The sequence below is a fragment of the Rhinoderma darwinii genome, chromosome 4 (assembly GCF_050947455.1).
Source record: "Rhinoderma darwinii isolate aRhiDar2 chromosome 4, aRhiDar2.hap1, whole genome shotgun sequence".
NCBI lineage: Eukaryota > Metazoa > Chordata > Amphibia > Anura > Rhinodermatidae > Rhinoderma > Rhinoderma darwinii.
Window position 1 is genome coordinate 77,194,534 of NC_134690.1, and position 15,380 is coordinate 77,209,913.

General features: G+C 41.2%; 1 protein-coding gene across 1 annotated transcript; it reads right to left on the minus strand.

Annotated features, from left to right (window-relative positions):
- Positions 1-5,113: 5,113 nt before the first annotated feature.
- LOC142760429 (speedy protein 1-B-like) lies at positions 5,114-10,874 on the minus strand. The gene is made up of 5 exons (XM_075863619.1): positions 10,796-10,874; positions 8,020-8,078; positions 7,639-7,721; positions 5,458-5,626; positions 5,114-5,368 (listed from the first exon to the last, which is right to left on the minus strand). The coding sequence occupies exons 1-5, from the start codon at positions 10,872-10,874 to the stop codon at positions 5,120-5,122; spliced, it is 639 nt and encodes a 212-aa protein (XP_075719734.1). The 3' UTR covers positions 5,114-5,119.
- Positions 10,875-15,380: the final 4,506 nt, after the last annotated feature.

A 15,380-nucleotide genomic window follows, 5' to 3' on the forward strand; every position in this document is an offset into this window, starting at 1 on the left:
TTTGCTTTCCTACCTGCCCCGAATGAAGTTTGTAGGCCAAAGCCAAATAACAAGGCGATTTTAGAATTGTACAGGTATAATGTTTAGTGTAGGGACCCCCTGTATGAAGTCGCCTTGTAGTGGAAGTTGGGCTCACGCAAGTGGATTATATTCAGCGCTACAAATCTCACAATTATAAGTATGGTAGATATAGCAGTAATGCAAATTAAATAAATCCATATACCATGTTTGCGTATATATTAGTTTCCGCATTATACTGCTGTAATTTTGTGTTTTTTTGCTATATTTGGGGACACTGTGGCTTTCACTGTATTTGGAAACACTAAAGTTGTGGCTAAATTTGGGGATATGGTGGCTATCACTGTATTCGAGGACGTCACACCTGCATTTGCAATTTAATTGTTCTGTCACAGGAGCTTCAGTCACCCCTAAAGCCCAGACCCAAACTCCAGTCACTTACATAACTTAGACAAGAAGCCTCAATGACACATATCTGCCATCAACTACTTTACCCACTGATTATTTACTAGGGGTTTAACAAAAATATTGCATTAACCTCTTAATGACCAGCCTATTTTAGACCTTAATGACCAAGCCATTTTTTACGTTTTTCAATCGTCACATTGGAAGAGCTATAACTTTTTTATTTTTGCGTCGACATAGCTGTATAAGGTCTTGTTTTTTGCGGGACAAGTTGTATTTTTTAATAGCACCATTTTTGGGTACATAATATTTGTTGATTAACTTTTATTAACTTTTTTTGGGGGGGGAATAGATGAAAAAAATTTCACCGCTCTTTTTTGTGTCCTAAATCTACGCCTTTTACCTGTGGTATAAATAACACAATAACTTTATTCAGCGGGTTGTTACGATTGCAAAGATACCAAATATGTATAGACTTTGTATGTTTTAGTACTTTTACACAGTAAAAACGCCTATTTAAAAAACAATATTTGCTTTTGTGTCTCCATATTTGAAGAGCCATAACTTTTTTCTTTTTTCGCCCATGCAGTTGTATGAGGGCGTTTTTTTTGTGGGACGACTTGTCGTTTTTATTGGTACCATTTTGGAATAGGTGCGAATTTTTGATTACTTTTTATCACATTTTTATTTAAGTCAGAAATTCCCAGAAAACAGCAATTTTTCCATTGTTTTTTATTTTATTTTTTACGACATTCACTGTGCAGCTAAAATAATGTAATAGCTTTATAGTCTGGGTCGTTACAGTCGCGTCAATACCAAATATCTGTAACTTTTTGCTCAATTTTGTTTTTTTAATAGTAAAGCAGTTTGTAAGGGGAAAAAGTGGGTTTTTCAATTTTTATTTCAAATTTTTTTAAATTAACTTTATTAAACTGTTTTTTGTTTTTTTTACTAGTCCCACTAGGGGACTTTAATATGTGATCCTCCGATTGCTTTTATAATACACTGCAATACTTTTGTATTGTAGTGTATTACTGCCTGTCCGTTTAAAACGCCGGGTGCCGGTGGGATGAGAGGGAGCTCCTTCCCTCTCTCCAAAACCGCTATGATGCGGCGCCCACTATTGAGCACCGCATCTGAAGGGTTAAACGGGTGAGATCGATACTAATATCGATCTCACCCGTTCGAGCCGGGATTCCTCCAGCCCTCAGCTACCTCTGGTAGCGGAGAGCAGGGAGATTTAACGGCTCCCTGCTCTGTTTATTTATTCTGATGCAGCGCCGTGAAAAGGCGTATGCATCAGAATAAAGCCCATTAGTGGCCGCCGTGAAAAGGCGAATTGGCAGTCACTAATGGGTTAAGCTTTTAGGAAATACAGCCATTTATTTACATCATCCCTCCATTTTTACATTTAAAAAACAAATTGGATAAATTAACAAAAGATTTTTAAAGCTCTTTTTATTGAAAATTCAGTAGACAATAAGAAAGATACATTACAGCAGAAATGTCACAACAGATTGTATGAATTACTTTTTACGTATGTACTACAATAAATTGTGTGCATTAAACATTTTCTCTCCCTGTTTTTGGTACAAAAAAATGTTTCCTACAATAGTAAGACATCATGTGGGTCATAATATCAATATACAGTATATGCACATGGTACAGATTAGGAAAAAGAAACCAAGGGAATCCGATTTCCTCATCACATTTCAGAGTTACATCGGATAGGCAGACATTGAAGCCCTAAGTCAGTTCTCAGAGTAAAGTGTGAGTGTGGATGAATAGCTTGTATCCCAAAGTATGGTACATTTTTGGGGACACCACCTATTCTTGTATACCAAGCGCTCATATGGGATTATTGTTTGAATCATATTTTTCCATTTCCTAACAGAGAGTGATTGCCTTGCCATCCACCACATAGCAATGGTTTTCCAGGCCAAGAGGAGGGCCTCCTGTGAAAGTGATTATTTGTAGTAGGACCAGGTATCAAGAAGACAAACATCAGGAGTCATAGGAACTGGCTTCTGGGAAATATCAGTCAGTAAGGATACAATTACCTGCCAAAAGTGTGAAATATTGGGGCGTTGCCATATAAGGTGCCAAAAGTCGGCGTTGACTGCCATACATCTATGACAATTGGTAGATGGACTACAACCCCTTCTAAGCAGTGGCATTGGTGTGAGGTAGCAATAATTTCTTATTGTGAACAGCAGGAGATACTAGAAAGGGATACTCCAGTGCATCCAACCAATCCGCATCTTTTAAAGTGGTATTCTCATCTAATAAAAACTAGGTGAAAAGCTTTGATATTAACCTTAAAGAAACTCTGTCACCAGTTTATAAGTGCCCTATCTCCTATCTAATCTGATAGTCGCTGAGATCCCGCTGTGCTGTCACTTACTCCCACATTAACTTTACCGGACCTACGGGTCAATGACCAGACATCGCCTCCAGCCAGGAGGAGATGTCTTTTCATTCTCCCGACAATCCGGTAAAGTTATTGTGGGAGTGACAGCACAGCGTGATCTCGCGAGATCACGCTGTGCTGTGAGTACAGCTGAACATGAATGAAGAGAAGTGTATGACTCTTTTAAAAAAATAAAACTGATGTTATCTACAATACAGCAACTATCAGATTAGGTAGGAGATAGGGCACATATAAACTGGTGACAGAGTCTCTTTAAGGTTAATATCAAAGCTTTTCACCTAATTTTTTTGAAAGTGTGACCTGGGATATTTTCTTGTTAATAAGATGAGTATTTGGTGTAAAAATAAAACCAGATGATCCCTGCATATAGAGTCAAACTACCATCACTATAGATATAAGGATTATTGTTAATACTTGGCTGTAAGTCACTGACTGTCGGAAGTCTAAACACATGGACATCACTAAATGATGAGTTTCCCTCCTTGTAAAGCTTTGCCGGGCCTTTACTGCAGCCGCCCTCAGTTTGGTTTTCAAAATTGGGACAATGTGTCTATCACCATATCGGGGGAAACTGTGCCTGTCAATATATTTGGGGGACACAGTGATTAACACAATATCTGGGGGCGCTTTGACTGTTAGTATATTTTGAACAATGTGGCTGTCACTAAATCTGTGGACACTGTGGCTGTCATTGTATTTCAAGACACTGTGCCTGTCACTGCATTTGATGACACAGTGGCTGTCATTAGATTTAGGCACACTGTGGCTGTCACTGTATTTGGGTATCTAATATATTTTATAACCCCCGCCCCTCTCTGTTGGTATCTGTAAGGGTATGTTCACACGGCCTATTTTCAGACATAATTTGGGCATTTTACGCCTCGAATTAGGCATGAAAAGACGGCTCCAATACGTCTGCAAACATCTGCCCATTGCTTGCAATGGGTCTTATGATGTTCTGTTCAGACGAGGTGTAATTTTACGCGTCGCTGTCAAAAGACGGTATGTAAAATTACGCCCGCATCAAAGAAGTGCAGGACACTTCTTGGGCCGTTTTTGGAGCCGTTTTTCATTGACTCCATGAAGAACAGCTCCAATTACGTCTGTAAAAGACGCCGCGAAAAACGCGAGTACATGCAAAAGCCCCTGAAATTCAGGAGCTGTTTTCACCTGAAAACAGCTCCATATTTTCAGATGTATTTTGCGTTGTCATGTAAACATACCCTAACACTGAAAGAAAGGAGGGGAGAGCAGATAATGTCAGTCCAGAGGGAGCAGTGAGCTGTCAGATCTATGACAAAAGCAGCAGCACAGCCAGCTATGTATAGGAATTGCACAGACTCTAGAGCAACAAAATGGTAGAACATTTTAAATAAAGACTATTTAGAAAGTTCTTAAATTTTACAATTTAACCAACGCCCACCCATGAACCTTACATCCAATAAATGCATTTCTTCATTGATTTGTAAATGTCTTCTTTCCTGTAGACTTCTGCTGATGCCTCTCCTGAATGTCGATGATGAGCGGACGTCCTTCACATAGTGTCAGTAAATTCTCCAGTGCGATCAGAAGGGAGGACATTATCACAAACCCATCACACAGACCACCATATGTCACTTTCATACAAGAAATGACTCAGACAACGTAAGGAGTGTTAAACTATGTGAATTTTATTGTTGTGTGTATGTGTGTGTGTTGTGATTGTGTGTTACCTCCCATCACTCACAAAGAGCGTAGAGCGACACTCAGGACAGGCAAAACCCCCAGTGGAGGAAACCTGCAGGGAAACCATGGCCGCTGTACTGTCCTTCCTCTGGCATACTAAGAGAGGTTAACGCTATATAACGTATGTGCGCGTGTACAGTATACATGTGTATATGTGGATTCCCCCATACAAGGAATAGAGCCAGAAAATGTAAAAAGTGACTGTGTTACTATGTGCAGTGTGTCAGTGAGTATGATTGTGTATAGTTCTGTATGTGTGTGTGTAAGTATTAGTGTGTATGTATTTATTATGTGTTTTTGTGTGCGTGCATGCATGTGTTATACATTACCTGCTCCTCATGTTTGGTCATCCATCATGGTCTTCATCTCTCTTGTGGATCAGGCAGCAGAACCTCCTGGGTGGGAATAGAGGTACAAGAGAAAACGTTCAGCAACATGTGGATTAGAAGATCCATTACTGCATTTTACTTCGCACTTTTGTGATCATTTTTTCCTACCTACTTCTTTATAACACCAACATTTTACTTACCAGCGTTATTATTAGTCAGGGACCTCAATCGGTGTCTCCGGGTCCACTGCTGTGTCTATCCGGCTAATGATGTTTCCTTCCACTTTCCACATGCACGGATGCAAAATGATGTTTCTACAACGGGCACAGGACAGCGCGCTCTTCCATGGGCCTCGGGTGTAAAACTCCTCTTTATTTCTCCTTGACGCACGTATGGCCCAGCTGTGATGGATTTGCCTGTTTCTCATCCATGCCCAGTGGAAAGGGTCTTGTGCCATGATCTAAAGTGGAATAGTAAATGAGGTAAAATTGGCTTCTCATCACAGACTCTTAATCAAAGACGGCACTTGTTCTGTTTTTTATTACAGACCAGATCACATGTGGTCCGGGCCACCCACGCTCTAAAGTCCATCCGGCAGAGCAACTGGTCGCGTTGGTGATGCAGCTCTTCTGTCTTCATTTCCCAGTCACTTCCTAAGGCCCACGCGTAGATCTCGTCTCTGAAGTCCTCGTCCTCCTCGAACTGGTTCGCTAGAAATCTGAAAAAAGTAATAATTTATTAATGACACATGGAAGAGCAGTGCACTGTATACATCTATATCTCAATGTAAAGGAAACTTGTGTTACTATAAATGATAGCGATGGGGTCCAAGGATGTTAGAATTACCCCTCCCCCCAAAGTCAGAAGGCTACATAGTGTAATCTATAGGTTTGATATTTTGTCTTTTGGATATTAAAATGTTAAAATATTTTTATTTTACTGCTAAAACATGACCATAATTGTTTTGTAACCTATAAGGGATAAAGCTAATGTAAAGCGAATAGGGCCACAATCAGGAATTTCTGGGCCCCATACAGCCAAAGAGATTGGGTCCCCCCTTCATTACCGTGGGTGGGCAACGGAAAATGGGGCGCTCACGTTTGTACGTTATATGCAGTAACTGATTTTATTCAAGTTATAGGGAACGAAACCATGAAGCAGTCAGTGACCAGTTGATACCCTGGATTTTATTGAATTCAGCCAAAACATATGGCACACAATGGGATACGTCGCCTGGGGAACGGTATCCATATCCGTATCCATAAATGAACAGATACGTCAGGGGCTTTACCTGGGCCAAAGTCCACGGGCAGACTGCTTGTGATGCTCTGTCTGGGGACTCCGGCATTGGGAAGCCCCTGACATTGCAGCTTTTTCACCGCAAAAATTGCAACATCTGCTATTTGTTGCGGGTTTTACCTCCCCATTAAATCCAATTGGGAAAACTCTCAACAGAAAAGCAGCGATTCCAAAGCATAAATTGACATGCTGCGGATTAAAAAAACGCACCGCAGGTCAATTTATGAACTGTTTTTCTGTATATTTTTAGTCAGCGTGTGGATGAGATTTGTTCAAATCTCATCCACTCTGCTGCTGCTACTGTATTACGCTACGGATTTTCCAAAATGAAATCCATTGTGGAAAATCCGTAGTGTTTATGCTACGTGTGAATTTACCTTTACAGATTTTGCTAAGGATTCGCAGCAAATTAACCCTTTGCATTGTAAAGGGTGACATGCGTGCCAATTTTGCAACATAATAGGCATGCTGCTGATTTAACAATCAGCAGAATACCCTAAAGCCCATGCAGATTTTTTTTCTGCTGCATGTGAATGCGGATTTGAAAACCTAATTCACATAAATTGTACAAATTGTAATTTGTAGTGGATTTTCAGTGTTCAACAGCACCAAAAATAGGAGACATAGGCATTCATAGAACGCTTGTTGCCGATAATTGCCCCGTGTAAACAGGGCAGCGAACACAAGATGAACGATCATCTACTGGTCGTATCCTTTTAAATAAGTGAAATATTATCGTTGTCGGCATCACATCTCCCTGTGTAAATGATAATAACGTATGGGGACGAGGGATCCGAGTAACGACCGCTCGTCTCCATCCATAGCTCCGTGTGACAGGAGCAAACGGGCCTTAATTAACGATGTCTCGTTGAACAGCGCTGGCTGCACCTTACGATTATCTGCCGGTAAAACGGCCTTTAGGGTCTATTCACACAGTGCAGTCAAATGCAATTTTTTGCAAAATCTCAGCAAAAACTTGATTTAACTGCTCTGTGAAAATATAGCCTAAAAGCACAGTTTTTTTCATGTTTTGTTCCATTATTATTTTCATGTAATTTTTGTAATTGCGGCACAAATAAGGCAGTTTTGCCGCAATTTTTAAATGTCTGGTGGGCGGCTCTCTCCACACGGAGCTGCTTTCATGCTTCTCATGCAGCAGCTTCCCCTACTGTCCTCTCGGAGTCCCAGCGTTACAGTTACTTACAAGGAAGGAACGGAAGGGTCCGTTCCTTTCTCCAAGTAACTAACGCTGGGGCCCTGATAGAAATGTTTACAGTTACTAAGACGCGGGCAGACCCCTTTTTTTCAGCATTGTGGCCGGGCCCCTGACTGCCGTACCAGCTGTACTGCCCTGATGGTGACCCTGAAAGCACATGATCCACAACTACTTGAGCGTATTCCTTCAAACATGTGATACGTGAATATACTCACAGGGATGCAAAGAAATTCTCTCTATATTCCTCGGTACGCAGTCCGGCTCTCTTGAAATACACGAGGACCATGGCCAGCAGATACTAGTGGAAGAAGACAAGAAGTTAGAATTTGGAGATAGAGAAATGGTCTCTTCTTATGTCTTATCTTTATGTGGTGATTCTTTTATATGTTTATTAATGTCAGTCCATAATCCCAACACATAAATCACAGGATTATCCTCATTGTTCTGAATCTAATATTATTATTTTACCAAGGATGTAGATGTAAAGTAGAATATCTCTTAATTCCACATAAACCCTTTTATTCAAATCTGATCTTTCTTGTCAGTCATGTCTATATCTGGCTGATTGTCTATTTGTTTTGTCATTATAAAATTACCTTGTCCGAAATCCTCAAACAGATGTCCTTGGCCAAAAACAGCTGGATCTGCTCATCATCTACGAAAAAAGTTTATTTCAAATTCTTTAAATGCAAAATAGTTTATATACAAAGAATTAAAGGTTAAGTAAATGCTTAACCCCTTAATGACCGCCGATTAGCCTTTTCACGGCGGTCATTAGTGGGCTTTATTCTGATGCAATAGCCGTTTCACGGCGCTGCATTAGGAGAAATAAACATAGCAGGGAGCCGTTAAATCTCCCTGCTCTCAGCTGCCAGATGTAGCTGAGAGCTCGGGCAACCCTGCTCGAATGTGTGAGATCGATATTAGTATAGATCTCACCCGTTTAACCCCTCAGATGCGGCGCTAAATAGCGTGCACCGCATTCGAGTGGTTTTGGTCTGAGTGGTTTTGGAGAGAGGGAGGGAGCTCCCTCTCATCCCACCGGCACCCGGCGATAAGATCGCCGAGTGTCTGTGTCTCCGATGGCAGCCGGGGGCCTAATAAAGGCCCCCAGGTCTGCCTGTAGTGAATACCTGCTAGGTAATGCCAGAGGCATGTCCTAGCAGATGCCTGTCCGTTTTAAACAGACAGGCAGTAATACACTGCAATACAAAAGTATTGTAGTGTATTATAAAAGCGATCGGATGATCGCATAGTAAAGTCCCCTAGTGGGACAAGTGAAAAACAAAAGTTGAATAAAGTTAATTTAAAAAAAATGTGGAAAAAAAATAAATTAAAAACACATTTTTTCCCCTTACAAAATGCTTTACTATTAAAAAAACCAGAATGAAGCAAATAAGTTACACATATTTGGTATCACCACATCCGTAACGACCCCGACTATAAAGCTATTACATTGTTTAACCCGCACGGTGAACGCCGTAAAAAATCAAATCAAAACAATGGACAAATTGCTGTTTTCTGTGAATCCTGACTTAAAAACATGATAAAAAGTGATCAAAAAGTCGCATCTACTCCAACATGGTACCAATAAAAACTACAAGTCGTCCCGCAAAAAACAAGCCCTCATGCAACTGCATCGGCGGAACAATAAAAAAGTTACGGCTCTTCAAATATGGAGACACAAAAACAAATAATTTTGAAAAAAAAGTGTTTTTACTGTGTAAGTAGTAAAACATACCAAATCTATACAAATTTGGTATCGTTGCAATCGTAACAACCCGCTGAATAAAGTTATTTGTAATTTATACCACACGGTAAACGGCGTAGATTTAGGACGCAAAAAAGATGGGCAAAATTTTAGGTTTTCTTCTACCCCCCCAAAAAAAAGTTTATAAAAGTTAATCAATAAATTATATGTACCCCAAATGATGCTATTAATAAATACAACTTGTCCCGTAAAAAACAATACCTTATACAGCTATGTCGACGCAAAAATAAAAAGGTTATAGTTCTTCGAATGTGACGATGGAAAACTTAAAATATTGCTTGGTCATTAGGGCCCAGAATGCAAGCAGGGAGAAGGGATAAACAACGGCCCCTTTGTTGTTTACCCACGCATAGCACCATATATATGGTTGTGGCTATGTCTGATACTGCAAATCAGTCCCATTCACTTTATTGGGACTGAGCAGCAGTGAAATGCAGTACCAGGCACAGCCACAACTATATATATGGCGCTGTGCTTGAGTAAACAGTAAAGGATTTATTAGGGTATGTTCACACGCTTAACAAAAAACGTATCAAAATACGGAGCTGTTTTGAAGGGAAAACAGCCCCTGATTTTCAGATGTTTTTTGAGCAACTCGCGTTTTTAGCAGCGTTTTTCGCAGCTTTTTCGCAGCATTTTTTACGGCCGTTTTTGGAGCTGTTTTCATTGGAGTCTATGAGAAAACGGCTCCAATAACGTCCCAAGAAGTGTCCTGCACTTCTTTTGACGAGGCTGTCATTTTATGAGCCGTCTTTTGACAGTGATGCGTAAAATGACAGGTCGTCAGCACAGTACATCGTAAAGCCCATTGAAAGTAATGGGCAGATGTTTGCCGACGTATTGGAGGCGTTTTTTCAGACATAATTCGAGGCGTAAAACACCTCCATTACATCTGAAAATAGGTTGTGTGAACCCAGCCTAACACTCGCTGGAACACTGCAGCTCCTTTACTTTGCTTACTATAGTGGTGCCAGGAGCCAGACCCTCACTGATAAAATATTGATGGCTTATGTTTAGAATAAGTTGTCATATGTTTGTACATGAGAATAAATGTAAATCACACTTTGTGTGATCAAATTCCCCCTCCCCTCCTATCGGACAATACATCAAAATAATAAAATAAAAATGTATTCACCTCAACGCTCCACTTCGCTTCTCCCCACTTAGGCTCTCCCTGCGGACCACAGCTCGTACAAGGCACTGGCGCAGAGCGTTGTATGTGACGCAGCACTGAGGTCGTTGAGTGCTGCATCACATATATGGCCCTGTATGTTGTATGAGCCGCAGCATGCTGAGAGGGCATAGGGAGAAGATGAGCGGTGAGCATATATATATTTATCTAATGTCCGATCCTGGGAGAAAAGGGATAGGGCTGCGGTCACGTTCCCACACCCTGTGAGTGCAATTGTTACGCCACGATTGTGGTGAATGGCCAGCTGAAAGATGAGGCAAAATTATTATGAGAAATTAGCTTCTTATTAAATGTGTGGCATCCTACTCCAGCGAACTGTTTACTAAGACCGGGGTATGAAACGTCAGTCCTAATAAATCCCCCTCGTTGTGTCTGGTCAGAAATCATTGGAAGGTGCAGTGAATCTTACCGAGGAGATTGTAGAAAGCAGTCCGTTCTTCTGGCTGCAGGGTATGCTCCTTCCTCCTCTTCCGGCACTCGTCTATCATGTAGGTCAGCGAACTGTCATAGAAGAAATAGTTATTACAGTCAGCAGTCCAATGTAAAAATATAAAATCTTTATTTTCATGATCGAAAAGGTCCATTTTGTAAAACATTTGGGGTACAGAATTACATAAGAGTACAGAAAGTATAAATGCAGCGTACATATAAAGAACTGCTGTGAAAGGCAATATTCCCACGCAGGAGAGTAGTCTACATGACTCCAGGCCCCCTACGAAGAGGACGGATTCAACAGCCGCATAAGAGTACAGAGAACGAAGAGAAAGTTACAAAAAAAAAAGAAATAGAGGAGGGTGAGGAGCAGATTAAAGTGAGTGGGGTGTCCCACCATGACATCCCGCAAAGTAAAGAGCGCTACTCAGGCTGCCGCGCAGTACTCAGCTCTCGTATAATGTCTTTATAGGAGTCAGAACCCTGAAAAGCAATCCAAGGAGTCCATGTTTGGCGAAGAAATAGATATTACAATCAGCAGTCCAATGTAAAAATATAAAATACAGACAATTATGTGCTAATAAGTTTACAATGAAATGAGTAAATGACAGGGAAATCTTAGTAAAATCCATGTTTAAGAACATTTCCTCGTGGTATGTCTCTGGGGTTAGTACCTCTCAGAGCATTAGTTAAAGGGAAGGTGTCACGAAAAAATTTTTTTTATATGTTATTGCTTTTAGTATGTCATTAAAATACATTTTATTTATTTGTGTGTTTGTGTTTCTTTTTTCTTTCTTTTACTTCTCTATGGGGGCTGCCATTTTTTTTTTCATCTCTGTATGTGTCGATTAACGACACATACAGAGATGGAATACGGCACATACATCCCCATAGAGAAGGCGAACGGGAGCCGTTCCATTCACTATAGTGTACGCCGTCTGTGTGGGAACGGCGGAAGCGCCGCTCCCACACAGACCAAAAGGTAGGTCTTCGGCAGAGCGACATCCGGCGCCATTTTCATGTGGACCGGAAGCCGCGGCCGGACAGTATGACGACTACTTCCGGTCACGGCTTCCGTTCATATGTTAAGAAGCAAGGGCAAGGGGCGGAGGCAGTGGCGGCGACAGCGACGGTGGCGTCAGGAGCAGGTAAGTTATGTTTGTGTATGTTCGTTTTATATTGTGTGATTACCACGGTATCTAATCCTCCTACATTGTGCATTCGCTCAAAAAATGGCGGCACACAGTGTAGGAGATTTGAACATTCAACCCCCTCCTTTCTCCTGGCACTAGCCAGGATAAAGAAGGGGGATTGTTTGGGGACACTAGAAAGAGTGTGTCTTCTCCAATTTTGCAGCATAAGGCAATGAGGTTGCTTTACCACATGCCAATGCTGCAATTTTGGGAATTGCTCCCTCTAGTTACCAGCACATGGAAATGTTATAAATTAGAATCTAATTTATAATATTTCCAGACTTGTGAAAAAATTAAAAAAATTAGAACAATGTGTAATCATTTATATACTAATTGTCTAACTAGAAAAAAAAAAAATTTCTAGCGACACATTCCCTTTAAGCTTTGTATGACCTTGGTAGAAGGACGCGTCACCCTTATAGGGTGTTTATTCCCATGGGTGAAGAGGTTAATAAGAAGCTGATACATTAGATTTGTAATGGTTTGTAACACTAAGTATGGATTTGGTATGTAGTGACTGCAGTGATATAAAATCTTGTACTGACGTCTCCTCCACATGTAGAGTGACCATCTCTCTCTTCCTCTTCCTCGCCATCTCTTCTCCTCTTCCTGGGAAACTTAAATAGAAGAGAAAATTACCATGAATATTTGGGAATGTGACTGACTGTGCGCATACCTGTACCATGTACAGGCTAGGGTGGATTATACATAAACCATACAAGTAATTTGAACGACACACAACTAAACTTTTAAACGTGGGTTGACACGAGGGTCGGCCACAGCTTTATTTATTTAAGTATTTTCAAAATAATGTTTTCTTATTATACCCGTATGCCAGCCCGATATCTACAAAGGGGGCTGTATGGCATTATCTACAGGGGGGACTCTGTATGGCGTTATCTACAGTGGGGGCTGTATGGCGTTATCTACAGGGGGATGTATGGCGTTCTCTACAGGGGGGCTGTATGGCGTTCTCTACAGGGGGCTGTATGGCGCTATCTACAGAGGGGGCTGTATGGCGCTATCTACAGAGGGGGCTGTATGGCGTTATCTACAGGGGGCTGTATGGCGCTATCTACAGAGGGGGCTGTATGGCGCTATCTACAGAGGGGGCTGTATGGAGTTATCTACAGAGGGGGCTGTATGGCGCTATCTACTGAGGGGGCTGTATGGCGTTATATACAGAGGGGGCTGTATGGTGCTATCTAAAGAGGGGGCTGTATGGCGTTATCTAAAGGGGGGCTGTAAAAAAGGCACTATCTACAAGGGGGGGGGTTGTGTGACACCCAGGGGAGGCGGGGGCCCCAGTCAAAAGTTTGCTATGGGGCCCAGTCTTTCCTAGTTACGCCCCTGGGCGGGTGCCCTCTATCCCTATAGGTCCTGTGGCCCACCTAAATTGATCTTGGACAGACCCACCGCTAGCAGGATATATCCCTCCTTTAACCCCTTCCGTGCCACACAGTCATGGGCCCAATGGCTAATAATCCTGATGGCCTCAAGTTTCCTGAAGAAGATGTTACAAAAACTTAATTAATATAAACATGTAGTGGGTGTGCTGGACTGACGTTATATAGAGGGTGCAGAGGTAGCAGTCACACCCAGGATCTACTGCCATAGGGGGCCCAAAATCCACTCTTCCATAAGAAGACACCAGTATTATAAATGACACATGGTATAGAAAGGGCCCTGCTACAGATTTTACATTAGAGACCAGGAATATATTTATATATTATAGTAAAAACACAATAAGCACCCCTCTAACATTATCCACATCCCCGGACCCAATTTACACACATTATAGATTAAAGAAAATTTTAAAACTTGGTTGAAAATAAAAAAAGAAGAATCACAGGACAGCTGCACTGAGGTATAAAATGTATACACTATGAATATTAAAGGGGTTTACTCATAATTGAGTGTTATGGCATATTGCTAGGATACGACATAACATTCTGATTAGTGGGGTCTGATCTCCGGGACCCCTGCCGATCCTGAGAATGAAGAGACAGCATTGTGTAATCAATTAAATCAGACTATGTTGTAGTTCCCTGGAAACCGGGGGGGGGGGGGGATGCCACTGTGAAGGGCAAAACTGAAGAAATGGGGTGATGGTGCTGGCAGACTGATCAGAATATGGTGGAAGATCCTATTGATATCATTTTCTAGAATGGAAACCTCTCTAAATACAGAATAGTAATAAGCATACGGTCCTACAGCTTGGGATCCATCAGCAAGATCTGAGGAAGGAGATGATACGTCGGGTTATTTTACTCTTGTCTCCTTAGTTTATCCAGATTTTGGGTATTTAGGTGAAAACCTTTGAGTTTATTAATAAAATACAATCAATTTCAGTAGTGGAAGAAGCATCTGTGTCTGTGTCTGGGATGACGTGGTCATTATGGTTAGTAAATGGCGGCACTTTACCTGTGAAGTCTTGAAGACAGTTGGTGTTGTCTCTCAGAAGACGCAGATACGCAGTAGTGTCTTCTCCTCCGATAAAAGTAAACGTTTGTCAAATCGCTTTGAAGAACAAAATGGAGCCTGTCTTATCTCTGAAAAGAGCAATCGCAGACTGGCACCAACTGATGATTTTTCTCTATCTTTAAATTCAAATCCTGCGATTCTATTGGTTGTTGTTGTTTGCGGCACTTGCCATGATGATTCATGCCTCAGCAAGTTTAAAGGGAAAGTACACTGAAATAATGTCATGGTGCGTTTTAATATAAAATTGATATATAATGTATGTATCTTTGGTGCAGGTGCTGGAGTTAGAAGCATGTTGACTGATGTCTGACCTGGCGGAGGATGTCATCTTTACCATTTAACATCTTGCAGGCCTCTCATAAATTTGACGCATCCACAAATCCAAAAATCTGTTGGACGTGGGTAAAATGTGCAAAAACTGAGGACCAGAAGCTTTATAATGTGATCTTATAATTTCTATTCAGATTTACAAGAAATTAACTGGCATTGTTGTCATACATGTGCCCCATATGTCATACATTCATAGCCATATATATTTCTATTATATAAATTCTCTATATACTGTGTATTGTCCTGATCTCTATGTACAGTGACATAACTATTAGTATACTGGTTGCATAGGTAGAGAAATGTAGTGTTACATTGTTACATGGTGTCCATTCAGATGAAAGTCATGCATAAGATATATTGAATTTATTCACAGCCCGCCACACAGGGTCTTGATGTTAGTCACCGCCAGGATGTTGTGTGTTGCGGTACATACAAGGTCTTTGTGCTGGCTGGCATCAGGACCATGTGTGCAGCGGCGCCCAAAAAGAAGAGAAGCCAGCGAGGAACAGTAAGTAAATAGAGCGGTCTGAGTTAATTTCCTTTAGTCTAATCTGG

Excerpts from the sequence above, each read along its gene's own strand:
- LOC142760429 (XM_075863619.1), bottom strand. The coding sequence starts at position 10,874 with ATGATAGACGAGTGCCGGAAGAGGAGGAAGGAGCATACCCTGCAGCCA. Across the intron at positions 8,079-10,795 it reads TGCTTTCTACAATCTCCTCG|ATGATGAGCAGATCCAGCTG; the intron begins GTAAGATTCACT and ends CTTTTTTCGTAG. Across the intron at positions 5,369-5,457 it reads CCCGGACCACATGTGATCTG|ATCATGGCACAAGACCCTTT; the intron begins GTCTGTAATAAA and ends ATTCCACTTTAG.